General features: G+C 36.8%; 4 protein-coding genes across 6 annotated transcripts; 1 reads left to right on the top strand and 3 right to left on the bottom strand.

Moving 5' to 3' along the window:
- Positions 1-2,011: 2,011 nt before the first annotated feature.
- On the bottom strand, positions 2,012-5,169 carry dohh (deoxyhypusine hydroxylase/monooxygenase). The gene is made up of 5 exons (XM_067412702.1): positions 5,045-5,169; positions 3,957-4,277; positions 3,797-3,873; positions 2,822-3,071; positions 2,012-2,502 (listed from the first exon to the last, which is right to left on the bottom strand). Exons 2-5 carry the CDS (start codon positions 4,228-4,230, stop codon positions 2,186-2,188), a joined length of 918 nt encoding a protein of 305 aa, XP_067268803.1. The 5' UTR covers positions 4,231-4,277; positions 5,045-5,169; the 3' UTR covers positions 2,012-2,185.
- A 541-nt stretch (positions 5,170-5,710) lies between these two features.
- LOC137038232 (putative nuclease HARBI1) lies at positions 5,711-7,697 on the bottom strand. Of its 2 annotated transcripts, XM_067412701.1 has the most exons (3): positions 7,595-7,697; positions 7,377-7,485; positions 5,711-7,224 (listed from the first exon to the last, which is right to left on the bottom strand). In XM_067412701.1, the coding sequence occupies exon 3, from the start codon at positions 7,144-7,146 to the stop codon at positions 6,037-6,039; it is 1,110 nt and encodes a 369-aa protein (XP_067268802.1). In that variant the 5' UTR covers positions 7,147-7,224; positions 7,377-7,485; positions 7,595-7,697; the 3' UTR covers positions 5,711-6,036. The 2 variants fall into 2 exon arrangements, with proteins under 2 accessions (XP_067268802.1, XP_067268801.1); XM_067412700.1 differs by having other exon boundaries at positions 7,377-7,690.
- A 662-nt stretch (positions 7,698-8,359) lies between these two features.
- Positions 8,360-16,380, top strand: fzr1a (fizzy/cell division cycle 20 related 1a). Of its 2 annotated transcripts, none has more exons than XM_067412699.1 (14): positions 8,360-8,551; positions 9,227-9,349; positions 9,499-9,630; positions 10,230-10,293; positions 12,021-12,151; positions 12,247-12,326; positions 12,414-12,597; positions 12,729-12,794; positions 12,875-12,977; positions 13,412-13,596; positions 14,722-14,955; positions 15,495-15,599; positions 15,708-15,800; positions 15,886-16,380. In XM_067412699.1, exons 2-14 carry the CDS (start codon positions 9,281-9,283, stop codon positions 15,925-15,927), a joined length of 1,488 nt encoding a protein of 495 aa, XP_067268800.1. In that variant the 5' UTR covers positions 8,360-8,551; positions 9,227-9,280; the 3' UTR covers positions 15,928-16,380. The 2 variants fall into 2 exon arrangements, with proteins under 2 accessions (XP_067268800.1, XP_067268799.1); XM_067412698.1 differs by having other exon boundaries at positions 12,018-12,151.
- A 2,367-nt stretch (positions 16,381-18,747) lies between these two features.
- haus5 (HAUS augmin-like complex, subunit 5) lies at positions 18,748-25,609 on the bottom strand. Its single transcript, XM_067412696.1, has 19 exons — positions 25,376-25,609; positions 25,219-25,281; positions 25,107-25,139; positions 24,492-24,516; positions 24,257-24,389; positions 23,620-23,779; positions 22,934-23,009; positions 22,764-22,849; positions 22,616-22,670; positions 22,408-22,535; positions 22,240-22,321; positions 22,019-22,152; positions 21,208-21,370; positions 21,047-21,127; positions 20,313-20,458; positions 19,983-20,079; positions 19,581-19,719; positions 19,263-19,395; positions 18,748-19,154 (listed from the first exon to the last, which is right to left on the bottom strand). Exons 1-19 carry the CDS (start codon positions 25,465-25,467, stop codon positions 19,052-19,054), a joined length of 1,929 nt encoding a protein of 642 aa, XP_067268797.1. The 5' UTR covers positions 25,468-25,609; the 3' UTR covers positions 18,748-19,051.
- Positions 25,610-26,994: the final 1,385 nt, after the last annotated feature.

Below are 26,994 nucleotides of genomic sequence, written 5' to 3'. Positions count from 1 at the left end.
TTGGCGGTCACTATGCCGATCAACATGGGATGCATGTCTAATTTGAGCTGTGGTGGCTTTCTCCCAGAGGCTGATGCTGCACAAACGCTCTCAGAGTCTCTGACTGACTGACTGACAGGCAGAGGAAGAGCTTTTCTGTTTTTGAGCCACTGACCCAGACAGCTCTGATCCTCTGAGTCACATGATCTGATATTGTTTATCTCCCTGCCATCTCTAATGTCACTTTATGTTTGTGTTACATATTCTCAAAGCAAAGGTATATTATAAAGGTATAATATTTTTTTATTATTATTATAAAATGTTTGTATATATGAATATTTTAAAGTTTAGACTACACAAAGGCTACTGATCATGACTAGGGGGGGAAAAAAAGTATAGTTCAACATAGTTAAATTAGGACAACATGTCCCATAGAAATTATAATGTAATGTATTTACAATGATTTTGAGAAGGTTTTTTAAAATAAAATACTTTCAAATTAAAAGGACATTGTCCATAACATTCACTTGTACCATTATCATTAAGTGTGGAGTCAGGAAGATTTTTTTATATATATGTATATTATATATTTAGACTTTTATTTAAAAAGGATGCATTAAACTGATCAAAAGGGACAGCAAAGAGTTTTACATAGGCTACAAAAAAAGGAAATTCAAATAAAATCTGTTCTTTCAAATTCTATATTCTTCAAAGAATGTACAAAATTGTTTATCACATTATCAAAAAATATTAAGCAGCACTGTTTTCAACATTGATTAATAATAATATACAAAAATGTTTCTTGAGCACCAAACCAACATATATTGGAATGATTCCTCAAGGGTCATGTGACACTGAAGACTAGAATAATGATTGCCGTCACATGAATAAATTGCACTTTTAAAAAATATTAATTGTAAACATATTTTTTTAAATCAAAAATAAATAATTTCAAATGTAAAAATCTTCATTTGTCATTTTTGGCTATTCAGAAAAATAAAGTTATGAAATATTAGACGTTCAAATTTTTTTTTTTTTAGAAATGGTAACATACAAAACTATATAATATTGATTTGATATTATATGAATTAATATTGTCTCCTACTTTTGTGCAGAGAAAAAAAAAATGAATATGTTACCTGGAGGTAAATCAGTCCTTGGAGAGTTGAAGTCATGGAATATTTGCCAGATTAATATTTTTTCTTTCCAAGTTACTATATAAAAAAAAATACAAATATAGGACACTCCCACCATAACCTTCTCTATACATAACTACATGTATGCTGGCTAAGCAGGGTTGACTTTTTCGGTTTCATCGTCAGTCTTCTTGTTAAAGGCTTCTGTCAGAATGAAGATCCAGTATGCAATGGTCATGGATGTATTTACTGTGATAATGGCAAACATTAAGGGGTGTAGCATGTTTGCAAGTTTTGCTCTGACTGCCGTCTACAGCGTTTCTCTGCTTTGTGTTACTTTTAGTCTTTCTCCTGTGGCTTGGTCCTGCCTTTTCTTCAGTACGTGGTCTTCTCTCCTCCCCCAAGCTCAAATGAGGCTTAAAAATGTTCAGAGCCTTTGCTGAGCACAACATTTTCAGATTCGTCACCCTCCACCCACACTGTCAACAGTAAATTAGCAGTGCACATGTACTTTTATCCACTTAAGTGAAACACAATAACTGGCAAACTTCTTTTAAAAGTTTGATCGTGTAGATATAACATTGATTCTAAAAATGCTAAAGTAATCAGTGCAATGCTTCACATATCTGTTTATAGTAATTTTGATATTAGATAAGGGATGATTACTTCAGGATTAGAGCATTTGGATTTTAATTCCATGTGCTTCTTTAAAGAAAACTCTTACTGAATGATAGACCGCTGTGTGGATTAGTTAGTCAGAACGTTCTGATATTCATGTGCCTTAGCTGAGCTAATCACCCCTGTTTATGAGTGGAGGATTTAACATTAGTCACACAGACTTTACTGAAGATAAGGTTTAATTAGCGATATCACAAATATTTATGATACAGTGTTAAAGCCTTAAGACAGACAAGCTTGTGGTCGCATAAATGATTTTATTATGTAAAGGTCTTCCTGCATTTTCAAGGACGTTTTTTTTAAATTGATCTGGAAAAAAAAGTTGATTGAATATTTGAAAAGCATGTAAAATGACTTGAGTTTGAAATATGGATTGGCATGTGTGTGAGGTTTCACTGAGCGCTTTGCAGTCTGAGCAGTCCATCTGCGTACTGAAACTGCGAGCTGTTCTCATACTCCAGCATGTCCAGCGCCACCTCGCAACTCTCCTTCACCACCCGCTCCTGGTCCTTCCTGTAGCGCTCTAGGATCTGTAAGCACGCCTCCTTCCCGATGGAGCCCAGTGCCTCGGCACACTCGTGTCTGACCATGGCGTTCTCATCCGTCTTCTCCAAAGCTGCCTGCAGCTGAGGGATGCTCGCCTCGTGCTGGATCTGACCCAAGACGTAACCGATCTCGTGGCGGAACAATGCACTGCTGCACTGAAGACCTAAAGAATTTTTTGAAAGGAAATCATTACTTTTTTCCCCAGCAAAGATGCATTAAATTGAAGGATGCATAAAATAATGTCACAAAATTATTTCTATTTTAAATTAATTAATTCTGATCATGTGATTAATTCGGATCATGTGACAGTGAAGACTGGAGTAATGATGCAGAAAATTCAGCTTTGCCATCTGTGGTATAAATTACATTTTAAAATATAACAAAAAAACTTTGAACATTTAATTTTTTTCGGAACTCTTGTTCCAAAGGTTCTAGCATGGCATCTTCCTCATGGTTGGATTGAGCTTTTTTTTAATTCTCACCATCTCCAAGAGCCAGAACAGCCTCTTCAGTCCCAAGATTCCTCAGGGCAAACATAGCTCTATAGCGATCGAACAGCGACAGGCTTTCATCTAAGAGCTGCGCCCTCAGTTCCGGGACACCTTTTCTTGGGTCTGGGGGTGCAGGGTCCACGGAGGAGTATGGGTTCTCATCTGTCCTCTTTACTGTCTCATCCCCACCATTAATGAGCCACTCCAGCCTCTGGACTGCCAGCTGACATGTTTCCGCCACCTTTACAAAAACAGAATGAATGTAAAACCTTGAAATGTGTGTCAGGACACTGTAGAGTACGAGTGGGGATCCCCAGCGGCCCCGCAATATGATACTACGACTATTCTTAAACCAAAATACAATATTATTATTCCAATTTGTAAACATTTTGCAATATGCTGAGTATTGCGATAACAATATTTTTGCAATGGCAAATGTCACCAAAAGAAAATTTGTCCATATGTTTTAATCTTTTTATAATACATATTGTTTTGAGAGCATCGAACACACTTAACTAACAGCCTAATGAACAAGTCAAAGGTGACTACACTTTATACTAGGGCTGTTTATAGATACATAATTATACACAGCGCACATACATATATTATGTAAACACAAACCTTTATTTTGGATGCGATTAATCATTTAACATTTCTATTTTATATTCTTTTTCAGTTAAGAAATATTTTTATTTAACAAGGATATGAAAAATTTATATAGCAATTTTAGGAAGATATTTAAATTTGCTCTAACATATACTACTTAAAAGTGTACAACTTGGCCATTAGATGGCATTATGTGGTTATTTTCATTGTGCCAAAATTGAGGCCATGAAAAGATTGATACTTGGCATCCGTGTACCCTTTCAATATAGCCATGAAAAGTATCACTACTATGCTATAAATTAACAATATTTCACCCATATTCTAGAGTCTGAATATACGGGTGATATGGGTTTACTGTACCTCAATAACTGGATCTTCTGAATATTTCTTCAATAAATCTAAGACTTTGGGATTTCCAATGGCTCCCAAAGCTTCTCCTAGAATTGAAAATACAATAAAAACTCTAAATATGACATCTAAATATAAATATGAGGAGAATGACTCTCTCTGTAATCCTCACCTGCTTCATGTCTGACCATTGGTTCTTGATTAGTGTCTTTCAGGACCGTCTCTAGGATAGGAATGGCCTGCTCGTCTTGCATTTGTCCGAGGCAGTATGCCAGCTCATGCTTCAGAAGTGCAGATTCGTCCACAAAAGCTTCACTTATCCATTTAATGGCCTCCGGTCCACCAAGGTTGCGGAGAGTAAAAAGTGCTCTAAAGCGAGTTGTCAAGTCCTGCTTCGGGTTGACGAGAATGCTCCCCACCTGAGCTATATCCTTTTGATTTGCCATGAGCAAGGTTAACCAGAGTACTCCAGAAAGAAGCACATATATTAAACCTACATTCAAAAGCAATGAAAAAAATTTGATGACTCATTTGATTCAAAATCTTGTGAGCTGCCAACCTAGACAGCTTTAGTGAGCTGCATAGGCTGCAAGCAAATCCGATCTTTATCAATTAACAGTTAGTCAACTTCTATGTTAGACGTCATGATGTCATCATATCTGATTCTGATTTACACAAGATTATTTTTGAAGGATTCAGAAAGAAAGGGTGTAAGGTAGAAATAAGTTTTTGGTGTGCTTTTTTTATTTTGAGGATGACATCTGGGAACACATTACACAATTATAAGATAACGTTACATACATTATTGAATTTGGGGTTTGTTAAAAGCCATTCAATTAAATGATACATAAGACTTTTGGAACAAATTTAAAACTAACAGAACCCTGAAAACAAGTTATGTTTTAAAAGTACTGAAATATATGCATATGTATTTTTGTAATTTAACTCCGCATATACGCGTAAATTAATGCATTCAAACAAAACTGCCTTCTGTGCTCACGCTATATAATGTTGCCTAGGCAGACAGTTTAATGTGATTTAAAACAGTGATGGTGATGCACTATAGTGAAAAGGCCTGAATATTGCATCCCTGTGCCAGCAGTAGGCTATAACTTACACTGCCAACTAATGTTACGTGTACGCATGCAGCAGGCAGAATGGTGGGTTTAAAAACATTACAAATGTTAGTGACACCATGACGCTAAACGAGTTCACCGTCTATACATTAAAGTGTTTCAATTATTTGTATCTTGAACTTACTACAAGCGGAGATGTTGTTTTTTCACTCATATGGTTCTCCCAATCTCTCCATGCCGTCCTCTCAAAGAGGAATTGTTTCACTCGTGTAATCCAGTAGTGCGTTTTCGGATTACTCGCATTTCTCTAGCGCCACCTCGGGATTGGCGTGAAACCACTGCTAAATTTGTAAACAAACAGTAGTAGAGTACTGTGTGTGTGTATATATATATATATATATATATATATATATATATATATATATATATATATATATATATATATATATATATATATAATTTAAAAAAAGTTTTTACAGTAGTGGTCCACAACCACTGATCTATATATCCATGTTCCCAACCCATTTGACTTGAAGATGTCCAACACTATATATCAGTTACACTATCAGTTGTTTTAATTTTTTAATTTTCAAAAATAGTTTTAATATATAAATATTATTACTTGTATTAATATTTTAAATAATTTTAAGTACAATAGTTTAAAACTAGCTTTAAGTTTTAAATACATATGTTAAATACTTTTAAGTCATTATGCAACCCCCTTGGAAGTTCACTTTTCATGAAAGATGTTGTTGCAGCACTTTTCAATTCTAGGAGTGAATGTGAGTAATTTTAGTAGGAACATGACATGAATAAATTTAAATTTTCAACTTTTCAAGAAGTCATTCTCAAAAATTTGAAACATGCATTGCCATCAGTATTTTTGTTTATTTCAACAAAACATAAAAGACTGTATTTAGATAAGATCCACTATGTACTTTCAATACATTGGACACCAAATAACAGTTTTCAAATTAAAAATCATTCTATTAAAAGTCATTCATTAAAAAAAGTTAATAAAACAAACGAGAGTCATAAAATATGAGACAGACTTTAAATACAATTAATTTAGACACGTCCTGCCTGCTACTCTATGTTTTTTTCCCCTCAAAATATTTAATGGCAGCTATAAATCAACTATAAACAGGCTAATAAAATGATAAGTTAATACTCAAGCTATACTGTTTCATCACCGTCAATTTGAGGAGGCTCAGGTACTGGCAGAACCAGGCTGCTTGTTGGAGACTGATCAAGTGTTTTACTCATCTGTTGTTGCTCAAAATAGCTACAGAGCAGAGAACGCACCGCTTCTGCATTTGGATCATCTATATAGACTGTAGAAACATCTGTGGGCTGTGGACATTCATTCTGACTCAGCGCTTCGACCCACTCCTCTTTAAATGGGCTGTTATGCACATTACAGATATTGTGCAAGATACAGCAAGCTACAGCCATCTTGGATACCAAGTCTAAGTTGCTGTCATTTCTGTTGTGCAGACACTGCCAGCGTGCTTTTAGGTGCTGGAAGGCATGTTCGATGACTTTAAGGCCGTGGTTCAGTTGGACATTGAAGGTTTGCTGTTGTAGTGTTAGATTCAGGGATGAGGGATAACATTTCAGAAGCCAGGTCTGAAGCGAGTAAGCCGCATCCCCCAGCAGCAGAAACCCTAACGGTTGACCCATGAGTTCTTTGGGTGGCTGAGAGCAGAATCCTCCCTGTTCTGCCATAGTCCACAGCTCTGAGCTCTGCAGGATGGTCATGTCATCTGTGCTGCCTGTAAAGCCAGAACAAACGTCCCAGAAAGTACCTTGTGCATTCACCACACCCTGAAGAACCACAGAGTGCCAACCTCTCGGGTTCCAGCAGTCCTGCGTTTCCGTGGCGGGTGATTTAACAGGGATGTGAAGAGAGTCGATGACACCGATGCAGTGAGGAAAACCCCACAGAGTATGAAACTGCTCCGCATTTTCTTCTAGTTCATGATCTGCAGGCAACTGCATGTAGAGGGGCTTCAGTAACAAAATGATGGCTTCACACACCTCCCGTACACACTGACAGACGACAGGGATGGGCACACCGAAGAGTTCGCTTAAGAAACAATATTCTGTACTGGTGGACAAACGCATTAAGGCCATGGCGATACATCTCTCTTGTGTGATGGTCTGTCCGGTTTGTTGTATATACATTTGCTCAAGCTGGGGCTTGAGTTTGCTGCTCAGAAGGAGGAAGATGTCTCTTGTGATGTGGAACTTGTCAAGCCAGTCTTCTGGTCCAAACTCGGTCATCACAACTCTCTCCCACCAGTCTGGGTCCGAAGGGATTGGGACATGATTTTGCAAATCCTCTTCATCTGGTGATGGTGACTAGAGCACATGGACAGAAAAGTTTACTGTACGGTTCAATTGGGATTTTAAACTCGATTTTAAACTGTTTACAACACATAATTTCAATAATAACGGCTATATATTAAAGTCTTAAAAATGCTTTGTAAACACATACACAAATGACAGTTTACCGTTCTTGTGCTCAGATAATTTTGGAATAGATGCCTTCGATATCTGATTCTTTTGTGAACTTCAGCTCGCCTTTCTGATATGTAGTTATGGATTTCTTCTTTTCGCCGCCTAATTTTGGATGCAAGCAAATATTTCATCTCTGCAGCATCTCTCGCTTCGTCCGTTTTCAAGTATGAGCGTGGCATTCTGTACAACGTGTAATGATAAAAATATTTACCTATGACTGTTTTAGTGATGCTTCATCATCTAATAAAGTAGCACAACAAACGTGTTTCCAACACGGACATAAACAGCGGTGCGCTAAGGAGTGCCACTTCCGGTCTACTGCGTTCTTGTCAAAATAAAAGTTTGAATCTTGAATTAATTTGAAATTTGATGACTAATTCCACGGGTTAGAAACTGACCTTTTTCAGTTTAGCATATTCTGCCTCTATTCTCTCTTGCCTTTCATTTGTTAAACAAACACAAAAAAATATTAGTTTTGCTTTATAAAATAAACCAGAGGTCTTCGAAATTTTACTTTACCTGAGTTCTGATCAAAACTGATTATGTGTACTAAAATTTAATTAAATATACAAGGGAAAACTATTTTAATCTATTACAATTTCATGTAGACTTTTCATTACGATCTTGCAAATGTCAGTCACCCTAGTTTAAATCTTCTCTAATTTATGTGACAAACAAGCCAATCAATCATGCTCACATAAGTTTAACTTTTATTTTATTTAAACAGCAGATGCATTTTAAGTAGATTTGGCTAGGTACATATTGCTCTGAATGTAGTAGTATATATGAAATATTTATCATGTTTGTTCTTTTTACTTAAGCACAATTCGTCAGTACTTTTCACACACCTGGAAAAAACGTTTTAATAAAAACAACGCAGAAACAATTTATTGCACAAAAAAAATTAGTTGATCTTTGCAGTTTTAAAAACATAGCAACGTTTTTGTTTTGTTTCAAATGTCGTGACGTCAGTGTCTAACCCAGTCCCATGATTCCTTGCGGAGTCATCGATAACAACAGCAGCGTCGACTTGCTAACAACACCGGAGCAGCTTATATTATATTCATTATCAAGTACTTTATAATTTTTCAAGGCTTTGCCTCAACGCTTTTGTTTTGATTAAGGCCGAGTCGATCAGATTACAAATTCGCCGAATAGCATTGTCAAGGTAGGTCCAATGACTTGTGGGATCAAATTAGCCTAACTAGCTACTCAGTAATCCATTGTGAAACATCAATATAATAATAATCAGTGCAGGACAATACTACAGCTTCTGGTATGCTAATATATATGCCTACGTTTATTTGGTCAATTTGATATATAATGATGAGGTAATTCTGCATGAGTTAACATTGGTGTTGATAGTTAACGTTAGCTGATTTGACAAAGGAATCTAGTAACCGAGTAACGTTAGTTGCTTTGTGACATTATAATTGATATTTTGTTTAACGTTAACTGTTCGTAAAGAAGCGTTTAACAATTTTATTCAGCTGTGGTGTAATTAAAATGGATGCCGTAATAGTCGCTGTCATTGTTTACTTGGGCCACTAAACGATATACGTTACACTTGGGTTTTCTAATTAAATGATCGCGAACTATAAATTGGTGTCCAGCATATTCTCATCTCTATGTTCCTATTGGTTGGACGTGGTCAGTTTGAGCAGCTGTTCTCTAACACCTGTTTATGGGGTATTGAACAGATGGCATCTGTGGATGAGTCTTACATCCTTCTGCAAGCAAATTAATTAAGTGTAGAGCTTTGACTATAGTTGCATTGTAACATTCTCATCAAATAATGTTTCCTCATTTTGTTTCTAAAAACGTTTTTTCTGCATTAATGCAGTTTTAGGCTCCGTGCCTCTGGATCTCCACTTTCCCAGATTTCTGAATCACATCCATGGATCAGGACTATGAGCGCCGGTTACTGCGGCAGATCAACGTTCAGAATGACAACACCAGCCCTATGGTGAGTCTGTCATCTTGAAATTGGCTTATTTTGATGTGCTGCATGCCCTGTACTTTATGCAAATGTTTTTGTTTTTTAAGATTTAAAAAAAAAAATCGTCTCATTTCTGACTGTTAATTTCAGCTGATTCCTTCTATATTTGCATACAGAAAGTAAAAGATGTGATATGTCACCTGACCCCGACCCCTGAGTCACCGCTGTCATCACCAAGCAAGCATGGTGACAGGTTCATACCATCTCGAGCTGGAGCTAACTGGAGCATTAACTTCCACAGAATAAATGTGAGTGAATTATTGCACAAAAATGCTAATAATGAAGCAAATTGACTCAAAGGTGCCCTAGAATGATTTGAAACAATATGTTATCTGATATCTACATAGAGGGTATGTGGCTTATTTAAGGGCAAAAATTGTCAAGATAAATTTTTACAGGTCCATTCACAACCCTATAAATTGTCCCTAGGATGTAATGCTCTGTTTTTGCCTTATTTGGAAGAGTCATGAATATTAATGTTGAGCTCTGCTCTAATTGGCTTATTTCAGCAGTTCAGTTGTTCAGCGAAGCGGCTCGTGAGTCCTGACAGAACACAGACCGGCTGAATGACACTTAAAGCAGAACGTCTCAAATGGAGATAGCTAAAATGCAGCTTACTTGTTTATTGGTGTTTTAAGATCATCCTCACGCGAGAGAAAGTACTCGAGATTTTTCATGCACGAGATTTACATAAGAAGGAGGCAATGGTGTTTGAGACTCACAGTATGTGATGTCCCTTATTATTTCACTATGGCAAGGTTAATTCAATTTTTAATTCTAGGGCACCTTTAATTTAATTAGAATGTGAGGGGTCAAGTTCATATACATTTTTTTACCCTTATTACAGGAAAATGAAAAGTCACCAAGCCAGAATAAAAAAACCAAAGATGCAACATCAGATACTGGCAAAGGTGAGTGTGGAGAGTGTGGACATTGATTAGTTTTCGTAAAGCTGTTCAGTCATAATGTCTTTGTAAGCTAAGTCTATATCAGTTTATTAGGGCGGTAGCTATTGATTCTTTTATCGAGTATTCTACTGATTGTTCCATCGAGTAATCGGATAATAAAAGCAATACTAAATATATAAGAGAAAATAAGACGGTTATCTTAAAATTAACATCTAATTTGTTTTCTTTTTTTGTTGTTGAAATAATCTGTTTTATTGCTGAAATTGCATACATTAATAACTGTGAAATTAAACAATTTGAATGCATTCAATTGCCGTATTATAAAAATATATTTCAAATTACTTTAAAAGGTAAACATAGTTCAGTCTAAAACTAAATCTACAACCAATAAACCAAAATAATAGTAATATAAATAACAATAATGCATAAACATTGCATTTTTGTGCAACTTTAAAGTTTCAGCTCAGGCATGACATAAGCCTTTACTGTCTTCTGAAGGCTGTTTGGCTTTTGTAAGAAGCAAAAAATATTGGACAGGAGGACACTTGAAATAAGAAAAAGAGTAGAGATGGGCGCACTAGATAGAGATTCGCGGATCAGATCTAACGTCGGCGAATCACAAACCATTCATCTGCACCTGATCGTCACAAATTAAAATCCTCAGTGTAAGCATGATGCTATCATCACATATTAGCTACACTGATAGTTTGCTTTAAAAAAATGTTCTTTGGCGAAATTACATTTCTTAAATAACCTAAACCAGGTTTGACAACCTATACAGCACACAGAGGAGTAACCGCTGGAACGTGAGCAAACGCGAGAGATGAGTTTGTATTTAATTCAGATAAAGTATATCGCACATACAGATCTACATTTTGAGCTAATCATATTCATCAGTGTAACACAGCTTGTTTAATTAAGTTAATAGCTATAAAATATGATTAAAGTGTGAGATTTAAATGACCAAATCAATGAAACCACGCAGCTCTAAGCACGAGCGCTGTACATCTCACACACACACACATTATCCATTATACGTGCGCATTACAGCTTGTTCTGATGTTTGTTGCGCCTAGCGTTAAGAACATTTTAAGGGTGTATTTCGAAGATATTATCAAGTGTATATTTAAAGTCTCTTTAAAGATTTCACACACATCACAATGACGGTGATCCATGTGCAAAGCTAAAACTCCATCGCTTTCATGTGTTTGGAGCTGCTCGTATCTCCTCAGCAAACTGCAGCAAATGAAATCTAAATGTTCAGCGTCACATCCTGAAGCTCAACACAGTTGTGTGCATTTAATAATAGCGAGACTAAATAATATTACCAGTGCTAATGCCACTCTCTCTCCATTGCGGTCTTTGACCTCGACATGAGCTGACAATGAAAGTTAAAGAACGACACGCATTCATTGCGTTTTACAGTGAAATGAGTTCTGCGTCTTTATTAAAATCAGCACATTAATGATTTCTCTCATCCATCATCGTTTCAACCCTACAGTTTATGAAAAAACACATAAAACCATCATTAAAAGTTTCTATGTATTGTTAATTTAGGATATACTATTATTATTGTAATTTATTCCTGTTATTTCAGCTTCATCAATCACTAATTACAACACTATTCCTATCTTGTTTATGGGTAAAGAGGTGGACTGTGCTTTAAATGCTCTGCCCTTTTATTTCATACAGCTTGTGTGATTTCTCTCATTTACTGTGTTGTCCAGCAGCCGATGGCTTGGCGTATTCTGCCCTACTGAAGAATGAGTTGCTTGGGGCTGGGATTGAGAAGGTCCTGGATCCTCAGACAGAAGATCGAAGACTGCAGCCCTCCACACCCGAGAGGAGGAGCCTCTTTAGTGTAAGTCTATTTTTATGCTTTAATCTGTTCATTTGATCCCACCTGAGTGTTTCGATCCATGTTTTTGAATGCCACCTGTGTTCTTGTATGTTCAGTATTCGCTCAGTGCCAAAAGATCCACTCCTGATGATAACAGTGTTTCCCCGTACTCTCTCTCCCCTGTTAGCAGCAAAAGGTACGTTGAATTATCTTGATAATAAATATGTGATTGATTAGTAAAATCGATTAGTGTTTTAATCGTGTGCTTTGTTTTTGTATATAGTCAGAAGCTGCTGCGGTCGCCAAGAAAACCGACGCGCAAAATTTCCAAGATTCCTTTTAAGGTGCTAGATGCGCCAGAGCTACAAGATGACTTCTACCTCAACTTAGTGGACTGGTCCTCTTTAAATGTACTCAGTGTTGGACTGGGAACTTGTGTTTACCTTTGGAGTGCCTGCACCAGTCAAGTATGCATACATTTTTCATATGCATCCAACATGCTTTTGATGTTTATCCAAATTTATTTTCAGTAAATATTCAGGGAACACTTGTTCTAAGATTTTTTTCTTTTTTTTTTTTTCTTTTGGTTTGTCTCCAGGTAACACGACTATGTGACCTATCAGTAGAGGGAGATTCAGTCACGTCTGTGGGCTGGTCGGAGAGAGTGAGTTAACCCTTTATGACTTTTGGGATTTTCAGAAGTTTGCTTTCTGGGATCTGTGGTCTGACATACTTCTCTTATAGGGTAATCTTGTCGCTGTGGGTACACACAAAGGCTTTGTACAAATTTGGGATGCTACTGCTGGCAAAAAGTTATTTGCATTGGAGGGACACACAGCAAGAGTTGGTAAGGTTTTTTATTCGTATTAGGTAACTCAAAAATTAGGCTAAATGATTGAAGTGTACTGGTCAATATGTAGTTTTTAATACTTTTATTCAAGTATGCATTCAATTGATCAAAAATTACATTACAATAAAGACTTTTACATTGTACGAAATATATATTTAAATAAATGCTAATGTTTATATTCATCAAAGAATCTTGAAAAGTAAATGTATTGTGGTTTCCACAAAGATGGTTCACATCACTGATAATAATAGCCCCGTTTTCACCGAAATTACCCGGAACAATTTGTACCTGGAAATAATTTGGCCTCACCAAAAAAGCCCTTTTGATGACACAAATTATGTCAAGCAGATGACTGAAGTATATTTGGGATTTACTAAAAATGTTTGCGCAAGGTAAACCAGTTATGAAAACCGAAAATAATCTGCCCTCAGGTGCGTTGGCCTGGAATGCAGATCAGCTGTCATCAGGCAGCCGGGACCGGATGATCCTTCAGAGAGATATCAGGACGCCCCCTCTGCAGTCAGAGCGCAGGCTGCAGGGCCATAGACAAGAGGTCTGCGGACTCAAGTGGAGCACTGACCATCAGCTGCTGGCCTCTGGTGGAAATGACAACAAGGTGAGAGAATGATTAACTGGTGCAGGAACTTAAATGTCCTGAACAAAACTTTAGTTTAATTGTAACTTAAAGGTGTCATGAACTGTTTTTCTTTTTTTATACTGTTGTCTGAGGGCAACTAATGACGTTTGTGTGGTTTTTACATTCAAAAACATCATAACTAATAAGAAATACACTGGTTTTGAGGCTCTCTTCTGAACACTGGGTTTTGATGGGCGTGCCGCACTGGAGACTTGGAAGTAAACAGATATGGAGAAGATTTGCATATTTAATGAGCTTCAGCTCCCCTGTCATATCTATGTCTCTGTCAGTTCACATGAGGGAGAGATTATTTTGAAAGCAGCAACTGCAAAGATTCTCTCGACCACAGGGCTCGTCTTTATCTAACAAACACAATTATTTATTTCTCATCAACCCGCGATTAATTTGGAATATTATTTCTGTATTACATGTCCCGCATGATCAGTCGATATAAGCGCGAACACATACACACACGTGTGTGCCCAGAACTACTATTAAGCCTACATATACAAAAGACGTTTTACTCACATAAGTGTTTTGCACCATTTCTGTTGGAGGCACAACATTGGGTCTGCAAATCCAGCACTTGAGACTTGTTTACAAACGATTCCGCGGTGAAATGAAGCGAACACACAAACGTTTTTCCCCACGTGAGCTGAAACTCTGAAAGTATCACACAATCCTAATATTAGGATCAAAAAGAAGGCTTATGCAGCGACTGTGTTCTTCCACAATATCTTGCTATTGCTGCTGGCTAGTATCTGAAAAGCTCCATGAGTCGGTGGGTGGGACTACTGAATTAGACGTGCTGTAGAGGCGCGTTTCATCGCGTGATGACGTCAGGATGAAGCCCACAATCGTTTTCTGGGCCTGGTGTCTATAAAAGCTTTTCTTTGATTAAAAAGGAAGTTTTCAGCTCTGAAACTTACAGGATATTCTCATATTACCATGACCTTTTATATATCAAAAGCTCAAGGGAAAGCTGATTTCTCAATTTATCACCCCTTTAATGATGTATAAAATAAATGTGTAGTGTTTATTCTATGTATATTATACACAAAAGAAGAAATCTGCAATCTTAAAACATTCCTATGATCCTTGCAGCTGTTAGTGTGGAATCACTCGAGCGTGTTGCCGATGCAGCAGTACACCGAGCACCTGGCCGCAGTGAAGGCCATCGCCTGGTCTCCTCACCAGCACGGGCTGCTGGCCTCCGGAGGGGGAACGGCGGATCGCTGCATCCGCTTCTGGAACACACTCACAGCGCAGCCACTGCAGTGTATCGACACAGGCTCACAAGTCTGCAACCTGGCCTGGTCCAAACACACCAATGAACTGGTACGTTTATCCTGATTAATTGACCAAATGCTCATTACATTAATTATTTGTCTGGCTATTACCAGACCAAGCTCTTTTTAAGATTGAACACTGGTCTGGGTAGTCTACTCTGTATTTTCCACCACACAGGAGGCGTGATAAACGAGCATAATTTAAATGAGACTGTACACAATTGGATGGTCCTTCAACAATTTAGACCGCGAAAGGCGTGATAAACAAGCATAATTCAAATGACTCAATTGGATAGTCCTCTAACCAATCAGACCACAAGAGGTGTGATTAACAGGCAATGACCCTTCGCTTCTCTATCCATCATCATGTTAAATCAGCCAATAGCGCGCTAGGTGGATAAGGCAGTCTGTGATTGGTTCCCGCAAAAGTGTAACAGAAGCAGTAGAAATGTACAGGTTTCTAGACTGAGCTCAAATTGCTGGCAAATCAGGCTTTGTTTACTCTGTCTAATGAATTATAGCTGTAAATATATACAAATAAATAGGTATGATGGTCTTATTGCATGGTCCAATGTTTGTCTTCTCCAGGTCAGCACACACGGTTACTCTCAGAATCAGATACTCGTGTGGAAATACCCCTCGCTGACTCAAGTAGCCAAATTGACCGGCCACTCATATAGGGTGCTCTATTTGGTGAGTTCTGCTTCCTTCTGCGGTCTTATTTAAATAATGTCTAGACACACTTATTTGTAAATGAGTATTCTAAATGCCCTTTACCGAAAGTATTCTTTTACCTTTAAGGCGATGTCTCCAGATGGAGAAGCAATAGTGACAGGAGCAGGTGATGAAACTCTACGCTTTTGGAATGTATTTAGTAAAACACGATCAACAAAGGTATGATTTATTTAATTTTTTTTGTAAAATATTGGCTTTTCCTCAAGGTCATGTCCTCAATTTAATTTTCTGTCTTGTCTTTTAGGAATCTGTTTCAGTTTTAAACCTGTTCACCAGAATACGATAATCCGGCTGCCAAAACTAATTGAATCTTTATAACACGTCATCAATCACATGCAGTAGACTGGACATAAAAGACATAAAGATCTACTACTGTCTCATCTGCAACACTTGTTTTTGACTCCCCTAATATTTCATTTTAAGTTCAAATGTTATGTTTACTTTTATGTGTACAGTTCTGTTCATGATTTTATGTGTGATTGTTTTTGGTTACGAAGAAAAGTCTATGATGTATGACATGTATGTTATCCAAGCCTTAAGCCAGAAACAATGCCATTGAATCAGGGTGTAAAGACAAAATTAGCCATTGTGAAACAGCTTTCTCTGGAATTATTTGTAAGCATTCTAATGAGTGATCGTTTGATTGTGAGGGTGAAAAAAAATGTTTATGAAAGAATTCAGTTTTTAACTTGAGTTGCTTAAGATTGATATCGAGTATTATAAAACACCCTGGAAAACAGATATGCTTTGTTGTCATTTGTTATAAAGTATGAATTTGAAAGCACATTTGCAAAAAGGTTTGAATCAGAAAACGTGTTTTGCATAGATTTTCCTAAACGGGTGTGTGAGGAAAAGGAAATAATGAAATCATGAAAATATTAAATTAATCCAAAAATACATTTAAATAGTTTTTTTTTTTACCTGCATATAGTGACTATTAACTAACCATAAGAGAACTGTGCAAACATTGAAATATGAATTACTGAACTAATAAATCTCAGCATACTTAAATTAAATAATTTAGGTCACACAGGTTCAGCGGACAAAAGATTAGCAATCCCTGACTAGAAGATTGACAAACGCACACAGGGTTACACATACAGTATTGTTCAAAATAATAGCAGTACAATGTGACTAACCAGAATAATCAAGGTTTTTCGTATATTTTTTTATTGCTACGTGGCAAACAAGTTACCAGTAGGTTCAGTAGATTCTCAGAAAACAAATGAGACCCAGCATTCATGATATGCACGCTCTTAAGGCTGTGCAATTGGGCAATTAGTTGAATTAGTTGAAAGGGGTGTGTTCAAAAAAATAGCAGTGTGGCATTCAATCACTGAGGTCATCAATTTTGTGAAGAAACAGGTGTGAATCAGGTGGCCCCTATTGAAGGATGAAGCCAACACTTGTTGAACATGCATTTGAAAGCTGAGGAAAATGGGTTGTTCAAGACATTGTTCAGAAGAACAGCGTACTTTGATTAAAAAGTTGATTAGAGAGGGGAAAACCTATAAAGAGGTGCAAAAAATGATAGGCTGTTCAGCTAAAATGATCTCCAATGCCTTAAAATGGAGAGCAAAACCAGAGAGACGTGGAAGAAAACGGAAGACAACCATCAAAATGGATAGAAGAATAACCAGAATGGCAAAGGCTCAGCCAATGATCACCTCCAGGATGATCAAAGACAGTCTGGAGTTACCTGTAAGTACTGTGACAGTTAGAAGACGTCTGTGTGAAGCTAATCTTTTTTCAAGAATCCCCCGCAAAGTCCCTCTGTTTAAAAAAAGGCATGTGCAGAAGAGGTTACAATTTGCCAAAGAACACATCAACTGGCCTAAAGAGAAATGGAGGAACATTTTGTGGACTGATGAGAGTAAAATTGTTCTTTTTGGGTCCAAGGGCCACAGGCAGTTTGTGAGACGACCCCCAAACTCTGAATTCAAGCCACAGTACACAGTGAAGACAGTGAAGCATGGAGGTGCAAGCATCATGATATGGGCATGTTTCTCCTACTATGGTGTTGGGCCTATTTATCGCATACCAGGGATCATGGATCAGTTTGCATATGTTAAAATACTTGAAGAGGTCATGTTGCCCTATGCTGAAGAGGACATGCCCTTGAAACGGTTGTTTCAACAAGACAATGACCCAAAACACACTAGTAAACGGGCAAAGTCTTGGTTCCAAACCAACAAAATTAAAGTTATGGAGTGGCCAGCCCAATCTCCAGACCTTAATCCAATTGAGAACTTGTGGGGTGATATCAAAAATGCTGTTTCTGAAGCAAAACCAAGAAATGTGAATGAATTGTGGAATGTTGTTAAAGAATCATGGAGTGGAATAACAGCTGAGAGATGCCACAAGTTGGTTGACTCCATGCCACACAGATGTCAAGCAGTTTTAAAAAACTGTGGTCATAAAACTAAATATTAGTTTAGTGATTCACAGGATTGCTAAATCCCAGAAAAAAAAATGTTTGTACAAAATAGTTTTGAGTTTGTACAGTCAAAGGTAGACACTGCTATTTTTTTGAACACACCCCTTTCAACTAATTGCCCAATTGCACAGCCTTAAGAGCGTGCATATCATGAATGCTGGGTCTTGTTTGTTTTCTGACAATCTACTGAACCTACTGGTAACTTGTTTGCCACGTAGCAATAAAAAATATACTAAAAACCTTGATTATTCTGGTTAGTCACATTGTACTGCTATTATTTTGAACAAGACTGTACATTTGTGCCTATCACTGATAATTGCCCTGCTTGCTGTAGGGTTTTTTTTTTTTGGTGCTGATGGATTGGTTGTCTTCAATTAAATATGATTCCTAAAACCATTAGTAGAGTATAAAAGCAATGTCATGTCAGCTCTCACATGAATAACGTTGGGTTCAGTCAGACATTTAAAACATTGACTCCAACCTTTTGGACTGTTGTATTATACTTGTATATACTGCAGTGCATCTTATGTTTTTTTTAGTAGGGAGATTTAGAAATACTGGGAGGTATTCCAGAAAGCAAAGGGCTATTGCACAAAACTAGGATAAGGGATTAAGCCGGGATATTTTGGTGAAAGTGAATCATTTAAATTTCAAAAACTTTCGAGACAGTTACGATGTTATGAAGACTCATTTACTGAAATCATGTGACTGGCAGTTTGATACATGCTCTGACCCAGATTCGCCCATCACTATTTAAGACACCATAAAACAAAAAAACTATTCCAACTACATTGTCTAGTAGATTTATTGTAAAAGTGCGTAAAATATTTCTTAAAAAGGATTTGCCCTCAAACACAAATTGAACATGGTAAAGACATTTTAATGACTGCAAAGAGTGAATTGAAAGGAAGTGAAAAACTGTACAGATAAAGTTGTTCTACATGTAAACTTTGCTCTCAAATTCAGAACTAATTCAGGGTTCCTTTGTTGCCAGTTTCCACCTCTGAAGCCATTGTTGGAACGTCAGTCCCTCTCTCTGCATCTCTGGCAGGGCAAACTGACCAGGCTGCTCCCACCTGCACAGACACAATCAAACCGTGTTAATCTGATTCAAATCATAGTTGAGCAGTTGAGGATCAGTATTGCTGCTGTAGTATTGGAAACGTGAGAGTGCCATGTCTTACCAGTGTGTGATGGCAGTCTTCACTTGTTCTGCATAAAGCAGGCCTTTAGAGCACCTCTGTGTGAGCTCACGGGCCCGAGGGAGCAACATCTGCAGAATCTCTCCGTCAACAGTATTCACATGCTGCAGAAAAGCTGAAACCAAGGAAAGAAATCAAGCCTCTTTCACAATAACAAAAACTTAGAACACCATTTTTGAAGAAAAAAAATTGTTCACAGTTTTTAAAGTGTTTATATATTTTCAAAAACAGCTATACAACACTGCATTAAAGGGATTTTATTTTATTTTATTTTTTATAAATATTGCCATGACGACATACTCTGCTGATCGGGAGATGATAGCTGTGCTGTCAGCTTCTGCAGGTCTGATGTTGACTCTGAGAAAAGCTGAAGAAGCCTGTACAGATATCGTAACTCCAGCCGTTGGGTCGCAGCCTGAGACCAAAGCTCCTCTGGGGCCTAACAGAAAGAAAGAAAGAAAATACTCATGACACACTACCAACGGTTTTTGTTGAATTATGAGTTGAAAGGGAAGTGATGGGGATACTGTCAATGTTTGACAAAGATATTTAATCTGTGATTATGTGATAGCAGCAATCATCAGAACGGTAGAAATTACTGTAAGTGGTAAAATATTGACTTGATGAGCTAATTCTTTAAAATTAATTTCAGAAAAATGAGGAATAAATAAAGAGGATTAATACAGTAAGTGAGCATCTCACCATATACATGGGGAATGACAGATTTTCACAGAGTTTCTTGAAAACTGGGGAGTGTATCTGGTGGATCGAAAGCTGAGCTGCTGGTAGTTTCTGCCCCCTGCTGACAAAAAAAAAAAAGATTAAGTCACTGCACAGACATTACGCCTCAGATCATTTCTCTCTCTCTCTCTCTCTCTCTCTCTCTCTCTCTCTCTCTCTCTCATTAATGCAAATGTTTGGGATATATCTTCAGTTCTGAAAATGCTAGTGAACAATGTTATACTATACACTACAATGTCATTTAAATCCTACGAATGAATACAAAAAATGGGTTTTGGCAGATTGTCTGACCCCTTCATGACTCTACAATCCAGTGCAGCCAGTGATAAACAGCTAAAGTGCTTGGCCTCTTGTGACACAGAGTTGCGGAGTCCACTGCTGGCTTCAATCACACTTCCAAACTGAGGATTGAGCTTTTCTTGAACAAACTGTCCAACCTGAAGGAAAAAAAGCTTTCTTGTATATGATTATATACACACAGACACAGACAAAGTTTTTGACAAAGAAAGACAAAGCTTTCCAAAAGTTTTTGTCAGTAAGACACATATACACACACATACAAAAAACTTTTATTCAGCAATGAAATGACAAAATTGCCACAAGTGCGTTTTTTTTAACAATGCAAATGCCTTTACTATTTCTTTCATTCATCCTTTATATTTCATATAACATTCTATTCAAGGAATTCCGAGAAGAAGAAAAAATACTATTTTAAGCAGTGCAACGGTTTTCAAAACTTAAGAACCATATCAGCATATTAGAATCATTTCTGAATAATCATGTGACACTGAAGACTGGAGTAATGATGTGGAAAATTCAGCTTTGCCATCATAATAATAAATTAAATAAAAAAATATAAAAAATAATATATATATATATATATATATATATATATATATATATATATATATATATATATATATATATATATATATATAAGAAAACAGTACAAACCTTTGACCGGTAGTGTTTGTATGTGAGAGGACATAATAATTAGCTAAAGAATATATTGAACGTGACGTTACCTTTGCATGAACACGGGTTAACTCGGTCTTCACAGAGGAGTTCCCTTTGATCAGGCTCCGTATCTGCTCTTGTCTCCTGTCCTATACAGACAAAGCACACATGTAACAACTCCACACTAAGAATATGCAGTCTTTTGTCAGCAATAAATACAATTACGTACCACAAGCTGTCTGAAGTCCATGACACTTTGCCACTGTGTCTGCAGGGTTCTGATGGCGTCTACCCCCTCTCTGGCCTGCAGCTGTAGCTGAGCACACTGCTCTCTGATGCTGTCTCTAACTGCCACTTGCTTCACTCCCTCCATCTCCAATTTAAACACACACCTGCTCACAAACAGATATACAGATTATATAGATATATTCTTACATACATCCATAAATACACACACACACTGACACACATATATAAACTGTTTGTATTATACACACACACACACACACGTTACCAGAAATATAACAAAAACATTTGTCTTAATTTATATTATTCAAAAATCGACTTTTCCATGGTGTTTTAAAAATAAATGTGTCGACAGTGTTTTCACAACTCCCAATAATGCTAATACACCCACTCCTTGTTTTATATTACCCTTAATCATTAAGTGTCTCAAAATGAGCTGTTTGAGTTTTCTATACATTGTGAAGTCACAATGTAACAGGTCCCATCCCACCCAACGCAACACTCAATTCAAAAGTTTAACTTTTTAAAAACATCTCAACACACTATAGTTTTCACTGCCCGTGTCTTTTTGAAAGAATTTTAGCCACATTGTGTGAATGGTCCTGAATTGGAGAAGAACCCTTTAATTTACATGCATTTGTTGTTGTGTTCAAGGCATGAGCTACTATGAGTTAAACAGTTAGGAAAAATACTTTGTAACATTATAAATTTGATGCATTTTGATTCATAATTAAAAATGTTTTATATAATTTGTTTTGCCATAATGATATAGATTTGGCTGAGGGAATTCTCACCTGGACACTGGGTCTGTTTTGTGTGTCGTCTCTGCTTTCCCCATCAGAGCTGTGAGTTCAGTCTCCAGCTGCCCACGTCTGTTGCGAGTCTGAGACAATTCAAAATAACTCTCCTCCACTTCCTCCCAGGCAGACTGCAAGCAAACACAAACACAAATACAACCTTGAGCCTCAAGAGAAAGAGTGTAAAATGCACTGAGACTACCATCTCGACTGATCACCTGTAATAGACTATGGACAGGTGTTAACTCCTCCTTCTGCTCTGACGACACATCTATTAGGCGATCACGCTCATAACGAAACCTGCAATAAATGCAAATTATGAGCAATAATCATCTCTAATTCAATAATGCGATACTTTGATGATACATTACAATGTAAACTTTTACCCTAGAGCCGAAACGTCACGCTCTACATTTAAAGCTGCAATCTTCTCCTCTAACGCCACCTGCTGTCTGGAGGTCAGTGCCTGGAGAGCCGAAAGCACTTGGTTTGGTGGATGAGACCGCAGCAGGTTCTGAGGAAATAAAACATTTTGTGTTCTCATAATGTGTTGATGCATACTCTTAAAATGAGTGTCTTCTTCACTTCGTCTACCTCCACTGTGCTCATCCAGTGCTGGATCACAGCATTCCTTTGATCATGAGTAAATCTAGATGAAAAACAAATGAATTAGCATCAACAAGGCAGCAGAGATAAAGTTCTACTATCTACAATATCAACGTCAAAGGCCTGTGTCTCCTACTCAGTGGATGGATTTGTTTTGAGTTCACTCTCTAGCAGGCACTGGAAGAAGAGAACCCTCTCACTGCAGAGCTCTCTCACATTCTTCTGAAATGAGATGCAAATGGTTTTTCATTGGTAAAGACAAGTTTTTAATCAAGAAGTCTAGTGGAGTCCATTCAGCAAACTTACTAAAACTAAGGGATCTGATCTAGCTCCATTGTCTGAATTGTCAGATGGTCCAAACACCAGCTTCACCTCTGCTTTCCTGGACAATAAGAGAAATAGTGTGATTTACAGTACATATAAGTCTAGGGGTATACTGTAAATGTACTATATGTACTGTAAATAGCAAATGTACAATATGTACTGTAATTATATGTACTGTAAATAGTGTGATTTACAGTACATATAAGTTCAAATCTAGGGTAAAGTTTTTTTTTTATTTATAAAGAAATTAAGTGAAAGTAAGGACATGAGTTGTTACAAAAAAAATGCTGTTCATCAAAATAACCCTAAATTGATAGGAAATGTTTCTTGAGCATTACACCATCATATTAGATTGATTTCTGAAGATCATGTGACACTAAACACTGGAGTAATGATGCTGAAACGTCACCTCATTACAGGAATACATTTCATTTTAAAATATATTAACACAATATAACAGTTGTTACTGTATTTCTGATTAAATAAATGCAGCCTTTGTAAGCACAAGAGACTCCTCAAAAATTTGACCTATAGTAAACTATTTTTGCGGTGTTCAATTTTACAGTTTAAAGCTTAATATCAGTGATCATATTAATACATATAAAACAATTTCATTTAGTTGTTGAGAAAACTGCCATAGAAATATGACAGTCTGGATGTGTGCTTACTTGGACAACTCTTCCAGGGCATGGCGCTGGCTGCCAATCATGCGGGTGTCTGCTAACAGTACGTTTCTCTCCTCAGAGCAGCGATGCCTGAAAGACTCCAACAGGATCTGCCTGCACCTGCTCTCCACAAAGTCCTCCCAGTTCCTGTTCACGTTCTGCTCTGCTCAGCAGTCACAAGGGAGAAAAGATATTATGCTGCCTTCACGTGCTATCGGAATTATCATAAATATGAGTTTCCTAGTTAAAAATTGGACATGACCTTCCTCTCAAATCAAAATCTGAATGCAATGAGCTCGTAATCAAAACTTCAGAAGTGGGAAATAGGAAATTCCCAATAGAACGTGAAGGCAGCTATATCAACAACCCAACAACATAAAATACTTTTCAGTAATCTGATGTATTTTTAAACAGGATATTAAATGTGCAACAAATCATCTTAAAATGAAAGTTGCTGCAGAGGCAGAGCAAGGTATTGGATTATAATAACTTCCTTTAGAAAAGAATAAACACTGCATTAAGAAAGTAATTAGAGACCTGTTTGAGCTTATGATGATGATTCACATTGTATATAGCGTATGTAGCACAGGTGTTGGTAGTACAAGAGAGCATCAGGATAGAACAGAAAGAGAACATTCACCTTCAATTTCAAGTTGATCCTCCAATCTACTGATTTTTGTGTCCATTTGAAGGAGTTCAGACTGAAGGGCATCAATCTCTCTCTGTAGCTCAAGCCTTGTTGCATCTTTATTCTGATTTTTCAACTGTTTAAGCTACAAAGAACAATCACTTTTACATACATATAAATCCTTATAGGAGCAGATTAACAAAATGGAAAATGAAGGAAATTAAGCAATTAAGCTACTGTTCTTTACCTCTTTGTCCTGTAAAACTTTGTACCTAACGATTCCGATTGTCAAGGAACATTTCCACTGATTAGACAACCACAATTTATCTGAAGTTATAAATTAATTTGCAAAAACAAAAACATTACAGTGAGTGTAGTATAATTAAAAAGACAAGTATAACAAAAAAAATGATACTGAAATCATCATCCTGTATATGTAAATGATTTATGCCATTTAATTTTATTTATTTATTTATATACTATATTCAATTATATTTTTATTTTTAATTAGCTCAGTTCTTTGTATTTTTAGTTTTCATTTAAATTGTAGTTTTACTATTTTTTTATGTGCTTTTGTCATTTTTATTAGTGCAAGTCTATTTTCCATTCAGTTATTTTAGTACTTCAACTTTTTTTTAATTTAATTTCTAATTTGTTTAGTTTTAAGTCTCTCTCTCTCTCATATATATATATATATATATATATATATATATATATATATATATATATATATATATATATATATATATATATATGCGTGTGTGTGTGTTTTATTACTTATTACAAATAAAATTATGTTTACTAAAAAACATATAAACATATAACATAAACACATCACATTGTAAGAAAACTTAAAGGATACCACTGAACATTCCCTCTCATGACCCGAACGTTCCTGTTTAAAAAATAATATCTGTTTAAACAATTTAAAAAAAAAAAAAAACACGTTGTAAGAATTAGATTAGAAATCTCACCTCTCTTTGTAGACATGTTGTGTTATATATTTCCAAATAGACGCTCCAGGACCGACGCATAACCTGCACAAAAACGTAAACACATGATCAGTCTAAAATGGTTTATGAGGATTAACGTTAACGTTATTGTTTTTGTAATTAATTACAAGCCACTAACGTCTTCATATAGCCGTCATCCGGGAGTCTGGCTGCTGGCAACTCAAGTTCCTCAACAGCCCAGCGCTTTAGTTTCTGACTGAGGTTCGACATCTTTTTGAAATGTTTGATAATTAAAAAATATACAGTATTCAAATCTCACAACGATAACGAAAAGATAAGTCAAAATACGCGGGAGACGTTTCTTCGCCCCTGTATTTAATGTGGGATTTTTCATTGATTGTGCCGATGCTGCCCCCACAGGTCACTAACATCGTCACAGTTACATTCACATCATATTCATATCAGTCATATACTTTCTACGGTACAAAACCTATATTAAAAATATGCTATATTCGTATAAGCCTTATCTCTTATGATGACGTGTTTGTCAACTACTCATTGAATCTCTTTCGTACAGAATGCATTTCTATTCTTTTTAGCTTTTTTTTAAACAGACAGGCTTGCTTATACAATTCACTGAATTATCTCAATTGTTTTATTACCGTAACATCATAATCTATTTGACTCTTATGTCTTGATCCAGATAAGTCTTAACATTGCATTGTATTTTTAATGAAAGTATCCATTTCATATTTCCGGGTTTCTCTAAAGCAGAAGTCGTATAGTTGGGTAAACTTCTAAAGCGGTGAATGAGAGACTACATATACGTGTGTGTGTGTGTGTGTGTGTGTGTGTGTGTGTGTGTGTGTGTGTGTGTGTGTGTGTGTGTGTGTGTGTGTGTGTGTGTGTGCGTGTGTGTTCCCATTTGCTCAAATAGCAAAATAACAACTCCACAATTAAAAAACCTCACAGTGGGGTTTACTTAGCCTGACAAGCCAGACCCACATCAAGATGTCTGGTCTGGAAACTCACCATTGACAGGGCTCAATCCGAGGGGCGGATAAACGGTTGTCTTTCAAACTCCCTCTGCATGCGATAGGATAGCGCTACAACCAACCAGAGCAACAAAGGTGAAACAGAGCTTGTTGATAGATTAAACATTCGCCGGCAAAACTCCGAACACATCTTCCCTTTTTAAGAATGACTTCAGTGCCATTCTTTGTTCTTTTCTCAGAGAAAACCTTAACTCCAAGTCTTCCAGAGTCGTGGTCAAAGCTGATTCGAAAGACCGCCGTTCGCCAGTTTCTGTTTTTACCAGAAGCATGCAAGCGCAACTCGGTCGTCGTCATTATGGCCCCGCCCACCGACTCCAAACAGATGTGTTTTGAGTCTGGATTTGAATGTGTCTACTGTTGGAGCACATCTGATCTGTTCAGGAAGCTGGTTCCAACTGCGGCTGGCATGATAGCTAAAAGCAGACTCTACTTGCTTTGAGTGAACTATTGGAATTTCTAACGGCCTTGATCCTGCTGATCTGAGTGATCTGTTGGATTTATATTTAATCAGCATATCTGCAACCCAGGCTCATTGGAAATACGTTACTCTGCCTACATTTTTGCAACACCCTAATTATGTACCTCCAGGTACGTTTACCTGCACTTTTGGGGTAAAATGTCCACCGGAGGCGCTAAGTGGTAATATTTTTTTCTCCATTCGCACAACATGACACCATGACTGATCTCACAGAATGAATATTTATAGAATAATTTTATATTTTGGAGTAACTAACTCCACTCC

The sequence above is a fragment of the Pseudorasbora parva genome, chromosome 13, assembly GCF_024679245.1.
Source record: "Pseudorasbora parva isolate DD20220531a chromosome 13, ASM2467924v1, whole genome shotgun sequence".
Lineage (NCBI taxonomy): Eukaryota > Metazoa > Chordata > Actinopteri > Cypriniformes > Gobionidae > Pseudorasbora > Pseudorasbora parva.
The sequence above is the reverse complement of the archived record's forward strand: the minus strand, read 5'-3'. Positions and strand labels throughout refer to the sequence as shown.